This window comes from Platalea leucorodia (assembly GCF_965183815.1).
Source record: "Platalea leucorodia genome assembly, chromosome: 1".
NCBI classification, from domain to species: Eukaryota; Metazoa; Chordata; class Aves; order Pelecaniformes; family Threskiornithidae; genus Platalea; species Platalea leucorodia.
In genome coordinates this window covers 14,784,052-14,811,375 of record NC_138823.1, presented here as the reverse complement: position 1 = coordinate 14,811,375, position 27,324 = coordinate 14,784,052, and the positions used below count along the sequence as shown (strand labels likewise).

General features: G+C 39.9%; 1 protein-coding gene across 1 annotated transcript in view; it reads left to right on the top strand.

The window, feature by feature from the left end:
• Window positions 1-386: 386 nt before the first annotated feature.
• The window catches only part of COL14A1 (collagen type XIV alpha 1 chain), a gene marked incomplete at both ends in the record, with an annotated part of 124,128 nt that continues 97,190 nt past the window's right edge, over window positions 387-27,324 (top strand). Inside the window, 4 exons of the mRNA XM_082318663.1 lie at window positions 387-477; window positions 6,176-6,292; window positions 7,427-7,570; window positions 10,811-10,897. Of these exons, the coding sequence (XP_082174789.1) occupies window positions 387-477; window positions 6,176-6,292; window positions 7,427-7,570; window positions 10,811-10,897 (439 nt within the window). The remainder of the gene's footprint in view (window positions 478-6,175; window positions 6,293-7,426; window positions 7,571-10,810; window positions 10,898-27,324) is intronic.

Sequence of the window (27,324 nt, the reverse complement as noted above, 5' to 3'; positions counted from 1 at the left end):
CTTGATAAGGTGCTTGCAACACTGGATTGTATAGGGATACCCATTTTACCTTGTTATGCGTAGCAAACTCTACTTCCAATACTCATGTATGCTTCGCAAAGAATATCAGTTTTCTCTTTACATGGGCCGAATTTTCAGAACTGTTAGGTGGCCCAAATGGGGTTCTTTGTCCCTTTCAGGTAAAATATGCTTTGGTTATAAAACCACTGTCAGGATGAAATCTTGGCTCCGCTGATGTCTGTGGCAAATTCCTAATTTTTTTTTTATGGAATCCAGATTTTGCTTACACTTTTCGTTAAAGTGGATGCCTTATCTTTGGAGGTTTAATAAGTCTTTTTGTTCTATGTGTTTTCAGACCTGCTGATACTGTGCATATTGAGGGGAAGATGATGTTTTGTCGGTATGAGATACAGAGCTGTTTCTTCTTGGCTTTTTTAGCTGTCACCACTTTCTTCACCAGTAATGCCCAGGGCCACGGTGAGTCATAAATAAGAAGATGCAGCTTTTCACTCTGGTGTGCAGAAATAGGCTTTATTATTCCAAATGCAACTGTTATTTCCCTCTTAGTAGGATGTGGATCCAGTACAACTGAAATGAAGGGGGAGTTTTGCTCCTGATCTTGGGGAGGAGGGAGTAGAATTATGTGTTCATGTGTGCTCCTTGAACCTAGTATCTCAAATAGCATGAATCTTTTTGCAAATTCAGGTGTCTCAAAATGAGTTATATGGAGCATTTTTTTTTTTTTTTACTCTTATTTATGTGAAAGTACTGATCAGAGATTGCTGTGACTGTCCTCTACATAATCAAGTAAGTTTGAAGGGCCAGCTATGATGCTAAGCTTGTATGGAATATATGTTTTTTTTCTTTGTTGGAACAGTAGCTATTGTAACACTTACATCATACACTATTGCACAGGACTGTTAAATGTCACAGACTACTTCTGCAGCTTTTTTAAAAATCTCCTTTGTGGGTATTAAAAGATACTGCTGAGATTGTTAGGCTTAAACACTTGTTGGATTGTACTGACAGTGGTTTGACTTCTAGAGGAAAGTTATCCTATTTCTTGAGGAAGAAGGTCAGAAGAATGCCAATGAATTTTTGTGACTTCTAAAGATGTTTCTCTCAACTTTATGTAATCCCTTTCATATGAGAGTGCATAGGCATAACTGGGAACAGAATTTGATCCTGGGTCTCTTCTAAAGTGTCTTGTATAATGCATTATTCATGAGCACATTCAGAGAATAGCAGCAATCTGAGGCTTTCCAAGTTCTGATAAATGCAAGTAACAGTGCTGTCCAGTTTGCGTGGCACTCAAGTGCTGGGGAAGCATACCATCTTGGATGTTTGGGAATCTGGGAGTGTTTTACAAGCCTCTCCCAGAACTTAGGGACACGTGTAAGCAGTAATATTTAATGTGGGCAATGTGAGGTGAATGAAGAAATAGATGTTCCCAATGTTCAACACATCAATTCTGGTCAGAAATGAGGTCCAGAATGTTTGTGACTTAATGAGCCAATAAAGCAAAGCATATGTTTAGTCCTCTCTCTGTGTATTTCAGTCCTAATACATATGGTTAAGATTTGCAAAACAGGATTGGGGATTGAGATCCATCTCCAGAAAGTTTTGCAAAATTCCTTGAGCTTGGAAAACCATATTATCCCTCCCGCTCTTTTTCTTTTTTTTAAATGTTAATTTAATCGGTCGTATGTAAGGGAGAAAACTCTCAAACTATTAATACAATGAAATGAAGGTCAGAGAGAGTTTTTTCCACAATCATCACACCAGCAGAAGCTAGAGTTGGTGTACTTGATGAATAAAGAACAATACTTCCCTTGTTCTTATACTCTTTCAGCAAGCATCAGCTGGTGAATGCTGTGAGCAGTGATACTAAGCTAAGTGGACTATTGCCTTGGCCCAAAATGACTGTTATGTTATTGAATGAGGTGATATGAAGTCTCTATTCCATGTTCACAGAATAAAAATATCTCTTGCTACGCTTAAAGTAATAAGATGTTTCTCAAATCCTTTCTTTTCTCAAGGTTGCCACCCCTTGCAGTAAACTCTTCATGCAGCTGGCTAACTATTTACAATTTAATACAGCACTAATAGTATGTTTGTCTGTTTTAAGAAATTGTACATTTTGCCAAGGTGTAGGAGTAGCTGGTATTAGTTCCAGCTTGTGTTTCCTTCCTTTGGCAAAGATGCTCAGGTAAAGGTGTGTAATGTGACTTCTTGGAAAGGAGAATATGTTTGGGAGACTGAAATCAACGTGCCTGAAGCTACAACTTATTCCTTCAACTGAGGAGTTATCTGCGTTGAGCTACATGGCTTTATCTCATTTATTGCCTGATTGCCTTATAAACCACACAGTGCCATTCAGTTTTTACTCAACTCAATTAGTCTTTCATCACTGCTGTTTATTCGTCATTCAGCATAGTGTCACTTAAACAACAGCATCAAAAAAATCCAGCTTTGGCCTACTTATGTTCTTATATACTACACGACAATAGTGCCGGGCAAGAAGAATACTTTGGAGTTTTCCATTTATTCATAAAGTAACTTGCTTTAAGAATTTTCCTTCTGTATTTAAAAATGGAAACTTTTCTTTGTGTAGCAATAATTTCCATGTGTTCTTAATGTAATTGCTAAGTAATTGCAGTGCATATTAACTTGTTCAATTCTTATGACAAAAGTAAATTGGAAGCCACAAGGTTTAGTTAGTGTCCAGTCCTAGACTATTGGATGTCTTAGAGCTGCACATACGCAATTTATGGTATTTTTCCTTTCCATTAAGATACTGAATAGTTCAAAACACTCTTTCCCTGGTTGTCCACAAGAGTCATGTATTTGGAGTGCTAATATATCTGGCAGCAGAAAGCAAAGCCATGAACTTCTCTGTAGTTTTCTTTTGGGTGACTGCTCTAATGTTGCTGACGGCCATTCACTTTTGCCTTCTCGTAAAACCACTTAACAAGCTCTAGCTACTGATTTTTATCAGTTAACTGACTCAGCTTGGATTAATTTTTTTCCCTTTCTGCAAGAAGTGAGATTTTGTTCCACAGACAAAATAAAGGTCCAAAGAAATAAAGATATCCTCTTCAGGTTGGTGAATGTGTAGTAATTCCCATCAATATTTTGTTGTCTGTTCAAGTGTTAGACTTTTAACTTCCTTAGCTATATGTACTCTTCTATGCCAGAATGTTAGTCTTTGCACAACTAAGACACAGTTGAGTATCTGTCTGGTGAATAATTCTTTTCTTCCTTATGGTTAATTGCTGTGTGGGAATGTCCATTCCCCTGCACTGCCACCTTTGATGCAAAAAGTGCCCAGTGAAAATTGACTAGTTATGTAAAGACTATTCTGGCACAACGTTTCTAGTCTTTCACATTATAACTCCTTAGTAAACAGAAAAACTTCTGGTGATTGTGTCCTTCTTTGCTTGCAAGATCTGTGATTGTTCTTTAGGGGCTCCCAAAATTTACCTGGTTTGGTGATGGCTAATAGTAATTAGGCCAGAACTATGCTTCTTTGTTAGAAGGTGCTTTCATAAACTGTTAAGTTGGAAGTAGGACAGAATGCAATGACAGGGGAAGGAAGAAGATGGCAGAGAAAACGAACTCAAGACATGATTTTTTTTTTTTTTTTTTTTTTTTTTTGTGAATCCTTGGTGTTACTTTGTTGCTCTCTGCTCTGCCTCTTAATCCCCATACAAATTTACCACTTAATCCTGGTAAAATGTGCAGCATTTTTACACTTGCATATTGTCATTGTTCAAAAGTTTATTTGTTATTCCTTAGACGAAATAAATAATAAAAGGAATTTCATATTTTGCAAAATTCTAGGTATGATTTGTCACTCTTGGTTCATTCAGCCCCAACTATTGTGATTTATGTATAGCTCAAAGACAGAATGAATCTTGAGAATGAATTAAAAGCTGTAATCCATAACTACAGTCTGCTTGGCTTTCAAAACTTTTTGCCATAGTGTCTGTAATTTTATTACAATTATAGCATGCTGAATGTTCTTGCAGAAACCTGCCCAGCAAAACATTTTGCAATACAAGGGCCAAATTTTCAAAGAACTGATTTTGTATTTGCAGTGATTCCTGCGCACTCTCTTGCTTGCAGCCTCTCTTTCTCTAAACTTCAGGGAGGTGACAGGCGGTCTGAAGGCGAGGTCTGACACGATTGTGCCCAGCCACTGGGGAAATGCACCGTTTGGGTGTAAGCCCAGTGCTGTGAATCGGAACAGTTTTGAGTGTGTGGAATTGGTGTGCTACCTGCTGTTTCTGTCCCCTTGCCTCTCTTCTTGAGCTTGTTCTCTGAAGTCTTTGAGAACGTGGAGGTTCTTGGTGCTTATGTACTCTCTTTTCTGTGTTCTGGTGTTAAGTCCCTCAAGGCAGAGAACTGCAGAACCTGCCTTTGGTCTGGCAAAACTGTCCCTTATGGATTGAGAGGCTGGATGCAAGGGAATACATCTCTTGTATTAAACCTCCAGATTTTTACTTCTAAGATCCCAAATGGGTCTTAATGGTAGATGACATGAAAAAAACCACCACCCCAAATATCAAAAAAAACTACAGCCTGTCTCTTTCCTTTTTCTTTCTTCCCCCAAGCTTTTGGAAAAAGAAGCACGTAGGAAAAAGTAATCAGTTCAGGACAAGTCTTTGGCTGCTGCTAGTGCCAGAGCTGCATTGACTGTAGCATGTCAAATGGAGAGGCCAGAGACTGTTGGCTAGCACATTCTGCCTGTTGACTCAGATGCTCCGTATGCTGTAATCCTTAAATCTCAGAAATTTCATGAGAACCATTGGTTTATTTTATCTAGTGGACCACCAAACTGTGGGCATGAGCCTAGCTGATTAAGAGCTGTCTTGGGCCCTGGGGAAAAGAAATTGCCTCTTCCCCCCTTCAGATAATTTCCCTTATTTCTTAGACTTACTAACAGAAACCTTAAGGGTGATAGTGGCAGAGACACCAAGAGTTTGGAAAATGAAGGAGGAAGTTTAGGGGGCTGTGGAGGTAGTGCGAAGAGGAGGGGTAAGGTTGATGGAGGAGTTTAAGCTTTTCTGGCCCTTTCTATTGTTCAGCCTCTGGGTAGCTTCCTTGGCTGCCTTTCCCTCTAATCAGTTAGTTCTGTGAGCCGAACTCTATTCAAATATATAAAGACTTCCCCTTATTGACAGCCATGGATACCACAGGCTGCACAACTAGCAGCTCTGCTTCAGTTGCTTGCTGTGAAGGAGGGATGTGGCTCCCTGAAGCAGAGCAGAAATGCTATGCAGAGCGTTGTCTAACATCAGTGGAGCTTGCCTGAGCAGAGGGATGCAAAGTTGTGAAAAACTAGTTTATGCGCATAGACACAAATTTGCTGATATTGCAGCAACAGTATAGGGTGGATTTTCCATTCGTTCCTCTCTGTATTGCTTCACTGTCACCTCTTTCTCAATCATTTCATGCTTTTATTCATTTCACCTACTGATTCCATTTGAAACCTAGGTGATGGCACAATATAAACAGAAGCCAGATTTGCTTACCATCCAGATTGCCCCTGTCTAAATCTTGACCTGCCTGTGCATGCCTGCTAGTCTTGATGAGACTGAAGCAGTACTTGCAGCTGGGCAAGTCTGCGTGCTGCTTAGGCCAGTTTTGCAAATTGGGCAGCTGATGTTCCCTCAGCCTTGTGCATGCCTGTCTTTTGTTTTGGTTATTGTGTCTTCAGAAGCTTTGAAAATTTGGCCCTGAGTGACCTTAAGTGTGGGGAAACACCCACAGTAATGCGAGGTAAAGGAAGCTAGGGAATGCATATTGTTAGTGTAAGCAAGGAGAGCAATTTTAATTCCCATATATTAACAAAGAGCATTTTTATTACCAGCTTTGCCTGCTAAACTAGAGTCTTAACATCTAACACTGTTTGTCTTTCTGTCCTCTGCTGTTAGGTTGTTAGTTTACTTTATAAAGAGATAAATAAAAGGTATGTCTGAGGGAAGTAGTGCACCTGGGGATGTCATTTTTACAAACTAATAAACTGATGTATGTGACATTTTGAATAACTTGCATCCTTTATCATTAAAATTTTGTGTTGTCTTCCTATATGTGTTTATTTTTGTTTGTTTAAAATTGGTGGTTGCTTTTTATTTGAATTTAAAATGTTGTTTTCTTTCCCCACTTGCAGTGTCCCCACCAACAAGACTAAGATATAATGTAGTCAGCCCTGACAGTGTACAGATCTCTTGGAAAGCCCCCAAAGGGCAATTTACTGGATATAAGCTTCTTGTCACTCCAAGTTCAGGTAAAACAAAAGTCTGTATGTTCTCTTTTAAGGTGAAAGGACTGTCTTCCTAAGGCTGAACAGCTTTTCAGAAGCTAATGCATCCTTCAGGACTAAGGAACTGTGAGCTAGCTGAGGATAGGATAATGGAGTTTTGGCTGGTCAACAGAAGAGAGAAATCGATCTCACCAGAGCGTGGTCCTAGGCATAGAATATGGGAATTGAATGCTTAAGATAGTAGAAGTGGGTGGATGCTAGTTATGCTGCCTATGTAGTCCTTGGGAATTGTCACTGATCATCTGTCTTTACCTTTCTTCCAGTGGGGTGTAAGGAAATCTTTGAAGTGTTCAAGGGAGAGCATAGGAACCCTATTTCAGTTAAAGCTTTGAGGTGGATCTCCCTGGGCCTTCTCCCATAGTGAGGTCCCCACAAAAGACCAAAAAGATTTTAGACCAAACTTTAAAAAACAAAACAAAACAAACCTTTCAAATTTTTTTTTGAATGAAAACTTGAAATGTAAAGATAGGCAACAAAGTGGCTATATCAGGCTACCTGTGTAGAGGTACTAATTCTGTACACATTTAAATTTAGATATAGATACACTTAACATACAGCTAAAAAACATAATTGTACATATTTGTATAGATCTTTATATTATATATATATATGCATAGAAATGTTTAATATTTTTGTTTATACATGAGAATTTCCTTGCCCAAAGGAAGTGGGCAAAGAGGGTATTCAGAGATGATGTGGGTACAATGGGGTCAGAACTGGCAGCCAGTCACAGAGCAGTGTGAAAGCCTGTGGGTGTGATGTTACCAAACTTGACAGCTTTTTGTCAAATGTTTCTTTTTTTCTTAATTAATAGCTTTGCTGGACACCGTGGCTATTCCATGAGGCCCAGATACAAAGGCTGATTGATTCATCTTGGAGTGTTTCTATCTAAGAAAACTGCTCTGTGTCTTTGGTCAGGCTGCCTGACTTCTTGCTTTTCTGGGGTGCCCTCTGTCCTGGCTGTGTGGATAGTACCAAGAGTGGGAACACTTGGGTCATTGTAGAGCTTGAGATAGTCTTAAGTCATTACATTTACCGTGCTATAAGAAAAGCAAACAAAGTTATGTATTTGTGGGTTTTTTGTCTTTTCTCTTACAGGTGGAAAAACCAATCAATTAATTCTTCAAAACACTGCGACCAAAGCAATTATTCAAGGTCTTATTCCAGATCAAAACTATGCCCTTCAGATCATTGCATTCAGTGAAGATGAGGAGAGTAAGCCAGCACAAGGCCAGTTCAGAAGTATGTGTCTTTTTATGCCTGACATGCAGAATTTATCAGATATTTAATGTAATTTATGAAATTGTAACAAAGTCTAACACAAAGGGGGACAATGGAAAAACAGTTTCTTTGTGGTGGGAGGCTAATCGGAGCCACAGATTTTAACTGGTACATAAACAGCTGGAGGCCTGAATTGATCCAGTTGCTCTTGCACAGGGGATCCTTGCTTTGGGCTATCTTTGTTTCCATTGGTTTGGAACCCCTTTCTTCCCCATTCCATTATGAAATTAGCCAGTATCTCATGGAAAAGAATCTTCAGTGAGCGGAAACAAGAAGGGAAGTGCTATATTCTGATACTTAAAAAATTTCCTTCCCTTTGTCCAACTTTTTATTAAAACATTCTTCTAGCTATGCCAACTGGCAACTAGTTGCTAGTTCAATGATACTATGAAAGGCTAAATTCTTACTGGTCTTCAGCTGTCAAATACATTTACAAATTATGCTTAAGACTTTATCTGACCTATACATATTCTTAATGTCTGTATAATGGTCATATATATGTCTTAGCTGATTTGTCTTGATCTGCATCTTAAACAGTTCAGTTCAATATGATCAGTGGAGATTTGGTCAATAAAGACAAAAATGTGACAGTCTGGGAGTACAGTTGAAAGCCTACTGAATTCCCTTGACACTGAATATTTCTCACTGTCACTGCAAAACCCCCTTTCTCTTAGAACCAGCACAAGATAAAATATGCTGACTGCTTGATGTGGTGTGTGTCGAAGTCTTTCTAGCTTTTCATCGCTGCAACTGTGTGTTTACTACTTTAAGTTCTATCCTGGTTAGGAAACCCACAAAACCACACATTACTTCAGCATTAAAGAGCAGCCCACAGAAAGCTATAACAACTTCTATAATATTAGGTGTGGCTGCTTTTTAAACTACCTCTATTCTTCAGGAAAAGTAGAGCTGGCAACTTAATTTAAGAATATGGGGGTTATGTTCTATTTAGTATACTCTTTCTTTGCTGCAGGTGAAAACATGTAGTACTTAATGAGACTGGAGTTTCATTTGACAACATGATGTCTTGCATGAGTAAAACCAGATACAGCATGTATACAAATCCTTCTTTTTTGCTATCCTGTATTCTATGTTTTATTCCCCTTCTGACAAGTGGTCACTAATTCTTGAGATGAAAAAAAGGTCAAACATAACAAAGCTTTGAGAATATCCTCTGGTTTAGTGCATTGGAAGTATGTTTTTAATGCTGCTGAGTTGTAACTGATGTGCAAAGAATTCTCAAGCCTACAATAAAATTTTATTGTTAAAAGAGCATTCCTCTTTATATAGCCAGGTATACTTTCTTATTATAGTGCTGCTTGTAAGTTATTGTACATAGTATGCAATTAACAAAGATAACTGGGGAATTTTTTCCTTTTAAAATGCAGCTGTAAAAACATGCACTAGATAAGTTTTTTTTGTCTGTGTAAATATGTGAGTAAAACTGGTGTGTTCTTGTCTATTTTTTCTATGTGGTTAGAATTTTAACAGTTAGAAATGGCTTTCCCAAATCCAGAAATCTCTGTCAGGATGTGACCAACTTGTCTCCTTTGAGCATATTCAGACTTTTGTACTGTTTCTCTGGAGACTTGCTGCTCAAGAGCACTAGCATTAGAGGAGGCCATCAAGCAGCTCCTTAGCCTTTTCTCAAAGGAATGTTCTTAGAAGGCTAAGCAATGGCATCCTTTTTGACTAGTATAATTCTGGTAATTTCACGGCTTTTATTTTAGCTGGAGACTTGTTTAGGCAAGGATTAAACCTAGACTTCTGAGTAAGACCTGGTGTCATCGTGGTTTTATCTGTAACCCAGCTAATAGCTTTTACCAAGGTAGATCTTGGTTGACTCCTCAGCAAGCTTGTGGACCTGAATTTGCTTCTGAATCAGTGCCACAACCGTTTGCTAAAGGTAGAGGTGACATACAGGTACACATGCTGTGTTAGTAAGAAGAGGAGTCAAAACTTCAGTTATTTTTTCACCAGTTTTCCTACCTCTATAACTGGAGTGCGAGGGCTGTAGGCTCTGCAGAGGGTTATCGCACTGAGAAGGTCACACTTAGATGTTTGACAATGGCTTGTTGTCTTCCTAAGACCTTAGGATGGTCTTGTGATTGTATTTTGAATTGAAACTTGGAGCCCTCTTGGCTGTTACAGATATTCCATATACTATTGGGTAAATTAGTGAAATCCATTTGACTTTGGTTCCACTTCTATAAAACAGAATCCTTGTCTATTTTATCGTATGTTTCAAGAGACAGATAACTTTCTTTCACCCTCTCATAGTGTTTTTTGAATGATGTAGCACAGAGAGACTCTGATCCTGGCTAAGACTCAGTGCCTGCTTGGATGATCCAACTCTACATAAACTAAAGATTTTAATTGGAGTAGAATTTTCTTTTCTATGAAATATATTCTCTGTTTCATTCTTTTAAGCTGTTCCCTGCCATTGTAGACAGCTGGGGTGTTGACACCAATTAGCACTCGAAGGAAATTATGAAAGGATTTTTTTTTTCTAATATGTGACTTTAGCAATGATTTTGCCAGAATCTTTCAGACTATGAGTAGAGTGATAGTGGCTACTAATGTAATATTAGGAATTGCTAATCAAGGTGGGTTCTGCTTGGCTGTTATGAGAGATTTGGGACATAATAAGGGAGGTATTCCACCCACTTGTGGGACAGGAAACTGTTGAAGTACGAGCTTTGGAGCAGCTTTGCTCTCATGGGACTATTTGGTGCCCTGAACACAGATTTGGGCATGGGATCTAAGCTGATTCTTTGAAGAGGATAATGTAACAGCTGGCTTATGTGCTTTTGTGTTGAATGACTTAGAGTGGAACTCTGCAATGCTGGACTTTCACCAGCTAGCTTTGCCAATTTTCTGGACTATATTTCCAGTGCTGGATCTTGTCAGTGTGGGCTTAGGTGCTGATGTCACTGTATTTGGACTCTCCTGTGTGAGGAGAGTCACTTTTGAGAACTTTAATGATGATAGGATGGGGAAAGATTCATAAAAAGAATAAACCCAGAGGGAGGAAGGAGAAAACCCAGTAAGCATACCTATGCTAACCATACATATGTTACCTAAGCATATCGCAAGATGTTGCGTGCGACTTCTCTATCTGGAAGAAGAAAACTGCATGCTTCTGACTGTGCTGTTTCTAGTTTGATTGATTATTTTTTTTTTTCCCTCCTTACTTTTCAGTTAAAGATATAGAGAGAAGAAAAGAAACAAGTAAATCCAAGGTGAAGGATCCAGAAAAAACAAATGCGAGTAAACCAGCTCCAGAAGGTCAGATCATAACACATGACTTCTGTGATATCCTGAAAATAATTAGTTTTTTTATTGAACTTGGCCATTGTATAGATTTTCTTTAAGTCAGTACTTTAAAACTGGTTCCCAGGGTTAAGTTAAACAGAAGGGGAAAAAAAAATCGGTATTTTCAGGAATATTGGAGAGTTGCTTCAACAGAGGTACTGCTTTTAGTTCTGTGTTTGCTTTCCCACTTCATACAGTAAGCACTAGAATCATAGCATTACTAAGGTTGGGAAAGACCTTTAGGTTAACGGTTGGACTTGATGATCCTAACACTGCTAAGTCCACCACTAAACCATGTCCCTAAGCACCACATCTACACGGCTTTTAAATACCTCCAGGGATGGAGACTCAACCACTTCCCTGGGCAGCCTGTTCCTGTGCCTGGTGAAGTCAGTCCCTTTTGGTGAAGAAGTTTTTCCTAATATCCAACCTAAACCTCCCCTGGCACAGCTTGAGGCCGTTTCCTCTTGTCTTATCACTTCTTACTAGGGAGAAGAGTCCGACCCCCACCTCACTACAGCCTCCTTTCAGGTAGTTGTAGAGAGCAATAAGGTCTCCCCTCAGCCCCCTCTCCTCCAAACTAAACAACCCCAGCTCCCTCAGCCACTCCCCATAAGACTTGTGCTCCAGACCCTTCACCAACTTCACTGCCCTTCTCTGGACACGCTCCAGCACCTCGATGTCCTTCTTGTAGTGAGGGGCCCAACACTGAACACAGGACTCGAGGTGCGGCCTCACCAGTGCTGAGGACAGGGGCACTATCACCTCCCTGGTCCTGCTGGCCACGCTATTCCTGATACAAGCCAGGATGCTGTTGGCCCTCTTGGCCACCTGGGCACACTGCTGGCTCATGTTCAGGCGGCTGTCGACCAACACCCCCAGGTCCTTTTCTGCCAGGCAGCTCTCCAGCCACTCCTCCCCAAGCCTGTAGTGCTGCATGGGGTTGTTGTGACCCAAGTACAGGACTCGGCACTGAGCCTTGTTGAATCTCATACAGTTGGCCTCGGCCCATTGGTCCCGCCTGTCCAAAATAATAAACTACATACCACCATGAAGAGCACAAAAGCAGTCTTTGAACCTGCATTAAAAAATCATGTTGCCTGTACTTCCCCACTGGGTGAACTTTGAGTAGTGAAGGAATTGAGCGTGCGTGTGTGCATGTACATAATAACTTCGTATCATCTTGGCTGCAAGACAGACTTGCAGTATTAATTCCCACCTAAGGTCAAATTGGTGTTATTGTATAATTAGACACGTGATAACTTGATAACTCTGTCCTAATGTAGGTCATATATATGAAAACATTTGAAATATTTTGAGGGACAAAAAAGGAGTTCATTTTGTCCGGTTGCAAGGAGCCAATCTTCTGCTGAAATGTGGCATTACACGTCATGAGAAGCTCATCTAGTATGGACAGTAAAATCTATTTCAAGCTTAATATAGAACTCTATTTCCTGATATTCTGAAATTCAAATAGCATCTTCTTTATGAAGTAACCCCAACAGTAATTATTCCCTTCAGTGGTTATTTATGGTGTACAAGCACAGACGAGAACAGCTTGATATGACCTTAAATAGTTCCTCTGTGAATAAATCGGACAGTTTCAAGAATCCTATTTCTCCTGTCCCTTTTAGCTCTGTCTCCTACTAATGCAAGTATCAAAGACCTCACCCAAAGCTCCTTGAAGCCCATGCAAGTTTTTCTCACTTCAGTGGGTTTTTCTTATTACCATACATACTTGTGCCATGTTGTATTTATTAACACTATGCAAGTTTGTTTCCATACAGCATTTCTCAAGCCAAAGCACCTTTGAATTCATCACATTGGGTGCACTGGGGGAAGTGTTAGCTAGTATTGACAACACTTAAAGAAGCAAGTTATACCTGCTAGTGCCTGATGGGGTAGTGGATAGGTGAACTTTCTTTCATGTCTAGAGGAAGACTGAGTTGGAAGAAATGAGAGAACTAAAGAAGGAAAATGTGATTTGTTTTCTTAATGAAGGACAAGTGATAAAAGCTGAAGGAGGGAAAACTGGGCCTGTAATAGGAAAATGTTGATTAAATGCAGACAGAGGAAAGTGTCTGCCAGACTGTGGGAGAGGATTTATGCTTTTTCATGGAGTAGGGGCAAAAATACAGTTGGCAAGAGGACATTGGATCTGCACTCTCTCCCTTTTTAGGCTTCTTGTTTACGTGTAAAGGCTTTAGCTCAATTGCTTTCTTCCTCCCTGCACAACTTTTTACTCATCTAAACTTCTTCAGTTGTATCGGGGCAGTTTGTATCAGGGCAAAATACACTTCCATCCAGCACTTGTGAAAAGCTATTGCCTTACACTTAACTGCAGCAGGTCTTACTAGAAAACTGGGGTATATATTTGAAAGAAAGGCAAAACTTACAAACTTCTTGATCAGCAAAACTGACCAAAAAGAAAAAACATTATGCTAATTTTTAGGAATTCTTGATTTTGTTTAGCCCTATTCCCAACCCAGCTATATTTTAATGTAAAGTAATAGACTTTTTTCCTACTGTCTAGCTATTGCATATTTCTTCCCTTTGCGCAGTATAATGATTATTCAAAGTAATGGAGATTCCAACTGAATGACTTCAGTGGGAGTAGGGTGAGAGTCCAAGCAAAAACGTTGTGCAGAAATAACAGCATCAGCAAAAAATGCGTAGCTGGGATAGAAGTGAATTCAGAACTGATTACACAAAGAGTGATGGTATCAAAACTTTCCTAGTTTAATATATAAAGACCGTTCCACCTCAAATTGAAATTGGATCAAAAAGAATAAGGAAGAATGTGTGAAAGAAATGGGTTAAAGAAATAAGAGCAAAATTTTATGGCAAAACCATGAAGAATAACTTGATCCTCTGCAGGTGTTTGACAGGAGGTGATTTGAGTATGACCAAATTAATTCAGGCCAGCAGTTAATTGGTTTCATAACAATTTAGTATATGGCTAAATGTGATGGATTTAATAGCAACCCTGATACATTCTGTGGCTGTGTTATATCCTTGATCAAGTTGGTAAGACCTTAGGAGTTAACAGTACAAAAGAAATTATTAGATAGTATAATCTCTTATCTGAAAACAAGAGCAATCTTTGCTCACAAAGCAAATTGAAAACAATCATTGGCCAGATTGGTATTGTCAGTGGTTGTGGCTACTGCTCTTGTCTTGACTGAAAGAATAGCAAAAGCCTATTTCACCATTTCTGCAAGTATGAGAGTCAAGTTCAGATGCAAGGAGGTGCCTTCTGTGAATGTTTGCCCCACTTGTTACAGAAGGATGTTTATATACAAAGAAACTAGAGTGTCTTTGCAAGCCTTAGGAAGGCAAAGGTCATCAGTCGTTCTCCTGCATATGCAGAATTGTCTGGCAGAATTCTCCAGTGTGAATATTAGGACAGGTTTGGCATTTAGTAGGCCAGAAAATCCAAAATCAATGTTCTGGGACAAAAATGATAAAGCACAGCAATACACTTGTCAGTGTGTGTGAAAAAGCATGTGGACTCTGTCAATAATGCAAGGTCCAGTTTGTGCATTATAACAACTCATGTATCCTGCTGATTTTCCTGAAAGGCACAAAAGGCACATAATCACTGAAATTTGTTGTTTATAAATACTTAGCTAATATACTTTCTTTAGGGTCACATAATAAAACCCAGAAATTTGACTTTCAATTTCAGTGGGACAAAGATTTCACCATCAGCCTTCTACTCATAGCTACCAGCTCTTCACTAAGAAATACAAGAGGGATATCTGTATTAATGATTCCAGATGGTGTCAAAGCTTCTCACTCTTATTTTCGTCTGTGGTTTGGAGGACTGATTCTGCAGTGCTGTCTGCTATTTGATTACGAAGTGTCTGAGGCTCTAGTGCTGGGAGGTGTGGATGCCTTCTCCTAAACTCCTAAATCTACCTTTTTCTTCTGTCCTTAAATTAGATTGTGTTTGGGTTTTGCTCTGTCTTTATGGAACTCTGTCAGTGGCTTGTGTGGCTTGCTAGTAATTTTTCCAGCAGCTTCACTAACCTAGATTAAAATTTTCTGTCTATTGTGTCCTGCCCATTCAAGTAGTTTGAAAAGATTTACTCCTTTCTTTCCTGCTCTAAGTACTATGGTCTTATCTCAAACAAACCTCCAGTGTATATCCAGTATGTCATTGTGCCAAATTAATTCAAGTTTAATGTCTAGCACTCATCCATCAAATGTTCACTTTATGTTTGATTTCCAGAAACCTTCTCTAGTTCTTCTGCACAACCACTTTCAAGTCTTGAATCTTCTTTCTGTATTTTTCAGAACCTGTCAGTTTTCAGCTTAGTGATTTATCACTGCTGTGCACGCTCGTATTAATAATGTCAGAAGCCTTTTCTCTTTCACTCTGTTGAGATAAAGCTCACAGACTCAGCTTCTTTCAGCACACACTGATATTTGAGTACTTGTACCCTGGCGCTTCTCCAGCTCCCTCATGTACAAAGCTCCTTTCTGTACAGCGACAGGGGTTAATACATTCTGTGCCTTCTCAGATGTTTTACAGTTTCTCAGAGTGCTTCTGCGAGTGATTCTCTAATCAAATCCCTTTGGGGAGGGGAGAATGACAGTGTTTTGACTATATCCTGTGGCAAATATGTCACTATATCCTTTCTCTGTGTGTCCAAAATGTTTTTAGCCACTCATTTCAATAAAAACAACAAAACACTGAGGGCCAGTTTTATTTTCTTGCTTGTGGACTTTATTTTGTTTTTTTTTAGTTGAGAGGTGTGGTGCCTTAGCCCAGGCTAGCAGCCAAACTCCCACCTAGCTGCTTGCTCACTCCCCTCCCCAGCAGGACGGGAGAAAAAAGAGGAAGAACAGGAATGAAAAAGCTCATGGGTTGAGATAAAGACAGGCAGACTGCTTACCAATTACCATGGTAGGCAAACAGAGTCAAAATTATTGCCAATTAAAATAATTAAAAAAAAAAAATGCTAATGTGGGTAGTAGGAAACAAAAAAGACAAACATTAAAACAACAGCTTTCCTCCGTGCTTTTCCAGGCTCAACTTGACCTCCTCCTTCCTCCCAGACTGCTCTCCTCCTCCCTTGTTATCAGTGCAAGTTACACTCAGTCCAGGTCCCTTCAGAGAGGAAGCAAGTGGTGCAGAAGGGGTGTTAAGGGGTTCTGATCAGGACATAGTGGTTTCTCTCTGCCATTCCTTTCTTCTCACACCTTTCTTGTCCTCTACAGACTGCAGGGAATATCTGTTCCACCATGAAGCACCTCCTCTTCCGACCTTGGGGGTCTCTTTGCTGTTTCCCACTTTTTTTTTTTTTTTTTCCCCCCCTCCTCCTCTCTCTGCCTGGCATTTTCTGCCCTTTCTTAAATATGTTTTTCCAGAGGTGCCACCAGCTGTGCACAGGCACAGGGTGGCCCCTGGCCTCTTCTCGAAAAGGCCACGCCTGCTGGCAAACCTGGGCACAGACACCCAATACAAGAGATGCTCTTATTAATGCTCTACTAGAGTAAAGCGTTTACACAGTCTTAAACCTGTCCTGTTCAGAAATTCCTGTATGCAAATCTCAAATTGTGATGATTTAGGACAGCATAGAGCATGCATGGACCAGATTTCTCTTCTGAATCAAGTTTTTGCAGGGTAAGCCTTCTACGGACTGCAGGCTATTAAAATGATGAGAAATAAGCTCCCATAAAAGACTGTGATTTATGTATGATGCAATTTAACAGTTACTTTCTCATCGTAAAGTGCATGTAATATAGTCATATAGTAAGTATGACTTGTTAGGGAGGTCAGAGATCTTCACTGCACAGAACATGCTGGTTAGTTCAACCTTCTCAAATGAAAATTGCATTTCATCCCTGGACCAAGTCAATTAGGGGCAGGTGTGGTTATTTTACCGATTCCTATGAAAATCTAGTTAAAAAGCCTGGGAGAACTGCAGCTTTTTAAATCCCTTAGATGCTTCTTTCTGATGGAGTCACCTTTAGCATGCGCCAGGAACCAAACTGGCAGAACATTAGCCAAGCTGCCTGGGCTGCTGTGGGGCCAGCTGCATGACCTGAGAAAAAGGGTATTGCCCCTCAGTTCTGTGGCCAAACAGAGTATACAGGAGGAAGCTCTAGGATAAATCAACTGACAATAAAAGCTAGATCTGAGTTTCTCATCGTGGAAGACTGAGACCAGCAGGGAGAAGTTTAGGAAAAAAGATTTATAGCTAATCTGTTGGGTCATGGGTATAGAAAGGACAGCTTGGGAATGGAAAATTAGACACTGGATGAGTAAAAAATAATGCAGAAATCATAGTGGGCCTCAGAGATAGGAAAAAACTGCAGAAGCTCTTTTTAATGAGCTGTGTAATGCCATACCTTGTCTGCCACAAAGTATAACAGAAAGGTGCAGATGCCAGGTTATATTATCTGTGTGTAGGTAATATAACGTGAACTAATGTTAAAAACATTGAATAGTGACTTCATGTGTTTTGATTGATATTCCTGCATTTGTATATTAATTTAAGTATAAAAGTTTTTGAGGAAGAGGTAAAAATGATCTGTAAGGATAAGCAAGTATTTCCTTTGAAAGAATTTAATATTATTATTAGTGACCTTTACTAGTGACTGTTAGTGAATTTAATATTAGTGATATTATCATGATTATTATGCATACAGATATTATAAATACAAGTTATAAATATCATGGAGAATGGCTGGTCACTCAGTCAGAGTTCCTGCTGACACATGCTGGTCCCACTCTCCTCTTTGTTTTCTTCACTACTCAGTGCTGCACAAAGAAGAGATTTTGGTTGTATTGTACTAAATTTCAAGTTTTTAGCACTTTCCGAGTTCGTTATCATAAAGTCTCCTAGAAAGACACCTGAAACCATCTGTCATGTGATAATTACTTGCTAAGTATTAATAGGAGTAAGTATGCCTGCAGTTTCTTTCAGGTGAGTGTGGTCTGCCAGTGCTCTGAATCATGGAGAAACAATATCTCTCTGGTGCTGGATCTTTTGTAGTTTTTCTTGTGAACATAGCTTTTAGCTTCTTGGTCCATGTCTAGAAAATAGGTGGAGTTCTCAGCTGCCTGTGAAATCTGTGTAGATGTATCCAAAGTTACTCTATTTTGCAGTGAGATGGTTTTTCATTTTTTTTGTCTTCCCAACGTATTTTACATTATTAGTGATATTATTATTTACATTATTTCTACAGTCGTTCAACGTAAATGTTTCTGAATGATTTTTTTTTCCCATAATATTTTTTTTCTTCCAGTGCTATGCACACTATCAGATAACGCAAAAAGCATATCATTCCTCAAAATGACATGGTATACATATCTGAGGTTTCTGTTGTAACAGCTCTTGCAGTGAGGTCATATCAGTCTTCGGATACTGATAGAAATGAGAGGTATAGTAAACTTGAACAATACACTGATTTGCTTTCTTCTTGCAATACTGCTACCACCTTTGATGCAAATAAGCTTTGACATTCACTCTGTAGCAGTTGAATGGCACTGTTTAGGCAGAGTAGGAAAAAATCCATGGAGAGGTATATTAAGATACTATTCAGCAGAAGAGACTAATTATCTAATTTATTAACTTGTCTGTTTAGTTAATGTCAGATGCTTCAGTAAGTATTACTAGACAGTATGAAATGAGTGCTATGAGGTATTTGACTAAGCCACAGGAATGAATACCTTCTGAACTTCTGCTCCATTGGACGTGTTTCATAGTTTTACTCACTTCATCCTGGCTAATGGAACTGCAAATGTTGATTTTAGTCATGACATTTTTCTATTTTTTTATTACTGAACTCCTAGGCTATGGAACTCATTAACTATGTCTTTACGCAACCTATAATTGGCCTTACTAACAGTGTTTCCCTCAGCTTTCTGGGGGGCACTTTAGCTCTTGTATTATAAGCAAGCAGAAGAAAGAGATGGTAACTATGTTGTGTGAGCATTTTTCCTCAATGCCATTCTGTTCTTCCTAAACTGTCCTTGTCTTCCCAGCCCTTGCACATTAATCTGCTTCTGCAATCTGAGGGTAAAAGCAAAGTTTATTGGAAAGTACTTGGCTCTTCCACTGTTGATATGATTTCTCTTTTGTCTTGTGTTGGGGATCACTGAATGGTGTAGCCCTGTAGAAGCAGGCAGGGTTGCCCTAGCTCCATGCCCCCAGATCCAACCAGTAGCAAGACTGAGCATGTAGTGCCAATAGGTGTGGGGTGATCAAGCAAAAGGCTTGGCCAAAGAAGTACTAACCAGCCACCTGTGTAGATGTTACTTACTAGCCCCCTTTGTCTTTCTGTTTTCCCATGCTTGTTCCTTCCCAAACTACCTTGATCCCTCCCTTTCGTTGCCTTTTGTTCCTACCCTAAACATATCATACTAAATCTTGTACAATCCCTAGATACTCTTTCTCATAAGTGTCATTACCCCCTAAGCAGTAACCCCCACCAGTGTGAACCATGAATAGACCATGTTATGAAGGAAGTACAAGTTATAAAAATCTGAGTGCAAGTTATAAATATGTGTTGCTGATCTTGGAAGATACCAGCAACATGAGACCCCTGTAATTAATGTTTAGTTTCTGGGTCTATGCTGTACTTAAACAAGAGGCAAACACCAACCTACTTGGCCTGAGGCTGCATAATAAGTAAAGCACAAGGTCACCAGGGAGGTATCTTGTGACTTTTGATAATTCCATGATTAGTATTTGCTGATTGGTGGGGTTTTTTTAATTAAAGTTTCTGCTTACCTTTTTTTTTTCCTTCCAATGCAGTGCAGTATAATATCAAAGGGTTGCTTGAACTAGATGCAACCAAGTTTACTACAAAACTGATAGCAGTGCAGCTATATTGTCCAGTACAGCACTCTCCCTGGTGAATGCCCTAGCCTGCTCAGAACTAGCTAGCAGGACTTCTACCTTGTCCTCCATTACAAAGTGTGGACATAACCCTGGACATTAGTGTTTAGCATCAGTTTCTTAGATGCTGCAGAATAGAGACAGATGCATCTCCTACTTTGGAGATATAGTAAGTTCTTTAAACATTGTGGAGTACTTCAGTATGATAGGGTTCATTTTTGGACATGTGTGAGTTAAAGTCTGCATCAAAAAATATAGTGAATTTTAGAACTATTGATTGCATTTGTCTAAATGGTAGGCTACTGTATACATTTCCCTAAAAGATGGTTATACATCCTACTGAGACTTGAACGTTTTATCTTTGCAGTGTCTGTAGGGGGTATGTGGATGCATTACCTTGTCATGTATGAAACAGGATGCAGGTTTGCTGTCATTTAACTGCCTCACAGCTGGGGACACGTGCTCTGTGTAGGCTGTTACATTACTTCTGGACTGCCTTCTTTTTTTTTTTTTAGTTTACTTTTGAGTTCTGTGCATCTTGACAAGGGTTTTAGTAGTCTTTACCAAAAATCCTTTCTTTTCAGCGCTATGTGGCATGCAGTGACATGCAGTCCTTTGACCTGATTGTGAATAGCTCTTGTGTGTGTGGTGTATACCTGCCTGTTCTAGCATTTGCTAATCAATTAAAGATAATATGAACATAAAAATGAATCTATTATCTATGCTTCTTTGGGCAGTGACCTCAGATCCCCCTGCCTCCCTTGAGAAGACTGGGGAATGCTTGGACCATGCTGCAGCATTCTGACAACATTTTGGACCACCACAAAGCTTTGGCAGCATTTATAATTGTGCTCCCCTCACCACTCTGTTCTGACCACTCTGAAGCTGCTTAGCCCAGGAATAGTTTTATAGACCTATTTTGGTTTCAGACTCTGTCGCTTTGGCTTTGGACTCATTTGGCTTTGTTCTGCCCAACCTTAGCCCAAGCAGAGGATCCATGATGCATCCTATCTCAGCTTTCACTAGTGAAAGCCGCACCTGACCATCTGATTTTTGCCAATAGGACTCTCAGTTAAATGTCTGCATCCAGTCTGGTTTCACTGCTGGTCAGATCACCATCCTGATGTGGTGCTAAAAGATCTCTGCTCTGGACTCCACTTAGAACCTGCCCAGCAATGCTATCAGCAGGCCCCCATCCATGCTAGGTTGGTGGAGCATGGCTTTTTTTGACAGTGACTGCTTTTTAACTTGTGCCATGCAAGTGATGGCTTTCCATCCGTCTTCTATGTGACTCCTCATGGACATCATCTTCTTTCTCAACTTCAGGTGATGCAAATATCTGTTTAAAAGCAGGAGATGAAGTAAACTTGTCAGAATATACCATTGCTTTCTTTGACATATGAATTCAGGATACCCCATCCAAGCCATATTGGTTTCTGTGCTTCTCAGAAGGTAGAATCTGATGAGAGGCATCCATTAAGTTTCCAAGCCGGTCTATAAACCTGTGAGCCACCATGCAGAGCTTTGTACGTTAGAAATTCCTTGTTAGTCACTGGAGGACTTACAGGAGGACTCTTGCAAGGAAACTCTTGGGTAAACTCCCCTTTAGTGTCCAGAAAGTTTAGCTGATTGTGCTGTGGATGATCAATGCTTGTTCCAGGAGTTCATCAGATGAATTCCTCTGGAGGACATAGCTAAGCTTTTGTATCCTTTGACTGCTACTTGCAACTTGGATTTCCTTTTGCAATGGCAATACTTTTATGGACCTGGCCAGGATCCTTTGGCAAACTCCTGCTTCCTGCCTCCCACGACTGGAAAACCTGATAGGAAGTATCAGCACTGACATGGACAGAATTCTTAAATGCGTTTCCTTTGCCATCATTTTGGTAGTTGCTTTGGAGAAAACCAAATTTGGAGATTGCAGCATTTACATCTGCCATCTGGCCGAACTAAATAGCCATTAGTTTACTTGCAAGTGTGTTGAAATCATCTGAATAAGAGAGAAATATGTTCTTGAGAGAAAGCAAGCTTGAAACTGAAGGCCCAGAAGTGGCCATGAAGGCTGGAATTGGGAAGGGCTTCACTTTGAGCAGTGTGCTTTGATCCTGACAGAAGGAATCCCTGATTGAAGTGAGAGCAGGGAAGAGAGAGCAACAGAGAGAGAGAGATTGGGGAGGGAGGAGTTGATCTTCACATAAGAAGGGTCTCAGATATATTTTGTAACAACTGCCTTGTCTGTTTTTGATATCTGTAAAATTGTGAATACTTTTATTTACCTTAGCCTAGTTTGAGATTGAGTATTAACATGGAGGTTGCTGGATACCTTTTTTCAATTTGTGTATGCCAGACAAAGTCTTGCTTTGTTCAGAAAATAAAAAGCTTGGCTTTAGAAATTACGGCCAGTCTCCATTCTTACCCAGGGATTCCACTTATCTTCTGGCTCCTCCTTTCTGTAGGAGGAACTGCTTTTCTTCCATCTGTCAGTACGTTAACATCATATAAATGGTCGTGGTTGTGCATTACCTCTCGTGCAGTGTTCCAGGCCAGGCAGAAGCTGGAGATCGGACATACTGCCTTTCTGTTATCCACAGTCTCCCTCCTTGTCCCTCTTTAGGAACTCTCCTTGAATGCATCTGCTTCATTGAAAAGTATACACAGGTTTGACAACAGATATCTAGAGAATCTGTAGCTCAGGGGAAAAAAAAAAAAAAGCTTTATAGGTCTCTTTCTGCTCTCTCAGAGTAGAAAGAGAGACTTAGCCCATCTTGGACCTAAATGTAAGTTTCAGTTTTGTCATCCAGCTTCTAATATCAGAACTACTCAGGTTCATAACCCTTGAGTTGCAAGATGCTTATCCTCAGGTTCATAACTGTCGTGGTTTAACCCCAGCTGGCAACTAAGCCCCACACAGCTGCTTGTTCACTCCCCCGCCGTGGGATGGGGGAGAGAATCGGAACAGTATAAGTGAGAAAACTCGTGAAGTGAGACAAAGACAGTTCAATAGGTAAAGCAAAAGCCGCACACGCAAGCAAAGAAGAACAAGGAATTCATTCACTACTCCCCATCGGCAGGCAGGTGTTAAGCCATCTCCAGGAAAGCAGGGCTCCATCACATGTAATGGTGACTTGGGAAGACAAATGCCATAACTCTGAACTTCCCCCACCTTCCTTCTTCTTCCCCCAGCTTTATATACTGAGCATGATGTCATATGGTATGGAATAGCCCTTTGGCCAGTCTGGGTCACCTGTCCCAGCTGTGCTCCCTCCCAATTTCTTGTGCACCTGGCAGAGCATGGGAAGCTGAAAAGTCCTTGACTAGTATAAACACTACTTAGTAACAGCTAAAACATCAGTGTGTTATCAACATTATTCTCGTACTAAATCCAAAACACAGCACTATACAAGCTACTAGGAAGAAAATCAACTCTATCCCAGCCGAAACCAGGACAATAACCCTTGAGTTATAAGATGTTTGTCCTCATATCTCTGCACAGTAAATATGTATAATGCTTGGTGAGTCTGAACCATTACCAACTGAAACCCTCCTGTCTGGGCTCTTTTTTTCTTTGGTGGCTTTCCCTAAGGCACTGACCTTTTTTTGTACAATCTATTCTTAGTTGAAGTGGGAGACTGCTATTCACATTCTTGAATGACTGATTAATAGAAGCTCAGCTGAATGAATGGTCTTTCATTCTCTTCAGACTGCTTTTCATCTCTTCAAGTCATTAGCTCTTGAGCATCCATCCAATCCACAGTGCGCTGGCACGGCTGGATTCTGCTGGCAGCAAGAGGCTGTTACCTTAAGTCAGATTCAGGGTCTGTGTTGACATGTTTCGTTATTGAAATACTTTCATTACTACCATGCTGAGACACTCCTTAACAGTTTTTCATCATCTGGCAACATGAATTGTCATAATTTGAAGTCTGTAGGCTTGCTCATGCCTATGTATATTCTAGGTAAATATCTCTGCATATTATGAGTGATGGTTGTCTGTGATATGAGACGCTATCTAGTCTTTGAAACTGAAGTTACGCAGTAACAAGTTGAAACTCTGGGCAGTTTTTAAAATTTGTGTGGCAGCCTTGAAGGGAGAGTCAAAAAAGCTTTGGTAGCTTTTGCTGACTGCATCAGCACCCTCTCCTGCATGAATAAACACTGAAATGCAAGACCAAGACCTTCTTGTAAGAAAGCTACGATCATAAAGGACTGGTGCATTCATCAGCAACTCGTCTGTCATGGGTTTGCATTTCAGTTGTATTGAACACCCTGATGAACAAGCTGCATTGCTTTGTGCTCTGGACAACAAAAAGGGAGATTAAGGTTAACTTTTTGTTATCTCTTTTTAGGGACTGTGGTCTTTAAGATGGCCTTGTCTTGAATGCAACAGAAGGTGCTGAATCTTTTCTTTTGAGCTGTCTGCTGTTCCCTTTCAAGGCTGTTCCTTACGCTTTAGGAGGCGGGGAGCCTTGTTTCAGTGTCTGTCTCATTCATCTGATACTAACACTGTTGATCAACATTAAGCAGGAGCTTGTAGTGAGGAGAGAGGATTTCAGGGTCATTTCTACCCTCACTGCATAATCTGAGGGTGGTCTTGTTCTTTCTGGACCTGTTGATGCAGGAGTCTGATTCTGGGCTGTCTTGTGGTCAGCACTCTTTGCCTGGTGCCCTGTGTGCTGAGTACGCCTTGGCGTTGCAACTGAGCTATGCCCCTTGGTTAAAAAGGTGCTGGTTAGTAGCTGAAACAGAACTTACTTACCTGGCTGAGTGGTCCATGTTTTCCACCTCGCAGGTGTTCTCGCCTGTCTGGTTAGCTGTACTGATTGTACTAGTCTGTCTGCAGGTAACGAGGGAGTCCTGATTCCTCATCTGACTGCTGGGTTTCGTGTGTGTGTCTTTGGCTCATAAAGTGTTTGGCTCTTTATTCCCCAGTAAGTGGAGGGGTCGTATTCTTGTACTAGGCTCTCCTGGAATCCTTAAAGGAGCTTCTCTGGAGCACCAGCTTGATGCTTGAGCATATTTAGTTTCCTTGTATGCAGGAAAGTTAGCAGAATTAGGGCTGCATAGTGGTGCAGACAGCTGTTTCAGAAGTAAATGTTAGTCTCAGCAGGGTCTTGGGTTTGGTTTGTTTATGTGGTTAAAAATGTGTGGTAAAATTTCTGGTGTTTTGCACTGATCTTTCTAGGAAGTATGACAGAGGAAGGAAAACTGTAAATTGTGAGCATAGGGATGGTAGCTCTTTCAAAAAGACTAAGTTGGCTGTGGCCTGTGAAATACCACTCATATCTCCTCTCCCCACCCTCAAGACCTTTCAAATTCAACATCCAAATTCAGCTCAATACCTAGGGGGGAGGGAGGTGGTGTCAAACTGTGGCAGATGTTTCTGCCTTAAGAGCTTCCTAATGTTTAGTGGGTTTTTTGTTCTCTAAAAAGTAGTAATAAAGCATCAGTTGCAAGCAATAATGATGTATCTGTTAGAGGTTGATTGAGATACTTTTATGACTTTGATGGGGCAGTTCTGTTTAGCTGTACCTTAAAAAAAGAAAATGACACTCAGAAGCTCGTGCTTTGTGTCAACAGAATCACAGGTCCTTTGCCAGCCTTGCAACTGTTAGTATTTTATTAATCTGAGAATAGGAAACAGATGGCGGGAGAGAAACCCTAAAACCGATCTAATAGAATGTAGTTATGCAACACTTAGTATTTATTGGAAAAAATTGAGCATAAACAACTGAAGAATTATTTATTGAATATTGAATAATTATTTATTGAATATTGAAAATTTTTTCATTGGGAAAAAATGAAAAATCCTCTGTTGAGCTCCATAGGACTATTCTAATAAATTTCTATATGGTTGCCCTCACCCTGCTTTTCGGGCATCAGGGTGGTTTAACTGTATGTGTGCATATTGAAGTACATGGTTTTAGTTAAGCGCCAGCAGTTTCATTTTGATTATGGCTATTGTAAATTGCTAAGTAGCTACTGGCCAATCTAAAAATAAACCCAGATGTCTAAGCATAGTCTGTAGCTTCTGACAGGACTCTCCTTTGGTTTTGACAGCTGCCATAACAGTTGTATACTTTGGGTACCAGCCAATAATTTGTCTAGATTAATTAAAATAATTGCCTTTTCCTCACTGTAAATTTTAAATTCACTCTTGCAGATTTAGAATTTGCCATTGTTTCTGGAAGACGTTTTAAAAAATATCATATACAATGTAATCATTAGTCTTATTACTTGCTATGCAGATCTTTTCTGTAAAATCAGATTAATATTTTTCTCATATGTGTGTAAATTAAAGATTAAAAAAATTGCCTTCCTCTGTAGAGTGAAATTGTTAAGAAAATCCCTGTACTCCAGTCTTTAGGATAAGGTTCTACATTAGATTTTTGGTTTTATTTTTTAAAAATGCAGTTGGATTTGGAGATAAGACTTGTCATTTTGTTTTAAAGCCTTTGAAACACTATAAAGAAAAGTAGCTGTAAATGGCATTGAATGGAAGAAAATATTCAGTAAATTATTTTGAGATTTATTATTCATACTTCTGTAGTTTAAAAATTTAACTCTCCACCATATATGATATCGCATAACTGATGTGTCTATATGCATTGTTTATCTGTCTAGCTGGATGGTATGGTAAGTACAAGATCAAAGAAATAATAAGTGAACGGAAGAGACTGGAATCTTGGCCAGAAAGAAATGTTGCAGGCTTGAAGACATTGGTGTAATCTGCCTGAGGGGAAAAATATGCAACATGGCTATTTAGTAATTTGTTTATGGTAGGGAATAATTGAATAATGAGAGAAATTCGAAAGTCTGTGAACCAGAGGAAAAGAAAATTAAAGGTTATCTTAAATGCTCACTTAGGAAAAGATACCTGTGGTGTGTTTATTGCTGCTTAGTCCACTGATCAGGACTTCAATACAGTGCACTGGCAGAGACTTTTGGGGTTCATTGGTTAAATACTCATTGAGATGTAACCAACCAACCACAGAATCAAATCCTCCGAGGAAGATTTTTTGTTTTAATATTTGTCTGCTTTTGCTTAATAGCACATATTTTAAGAGATCGGGAACTAAATATGTGGAAACTAATTATGGTAATCCTGTTGCCAGGGTCTCTTTGCATTGGGTGACAAACTATCAACTACATGGCTCTGGGGGCAGTGGTCAAGGACATGGGGGTTCAGGTGGCCTTCTCCTTGATCCCACTTATGAGGGGAAAGGGCCTGAGGAGGACTGGGCAGATCCTATAGGTCAACAACTGGTTTTGCAGCTGCTGTCGGCAACAGGGTTTAGGTTTCTGTAATGATGGGACCCTCTTTGAGGCTCAATAGCTGCTTGGAAGAGATGTGATCTATCTAAGTGAGGCAAAACCCTCTTTGCTAACAGGCTGGGCAGCCTGATGAGAAGGGCTTTAATATAGGAGTGACGTGGGAGAGAGATGAGAACCTACAGTCACGTGCGGACTGGGATGATGGGAAAGAGCATACCCTCAGCAAGTTTGCAGATGATACAGTGCACATTGGAAGGAGTAAAGAAGGCAGAG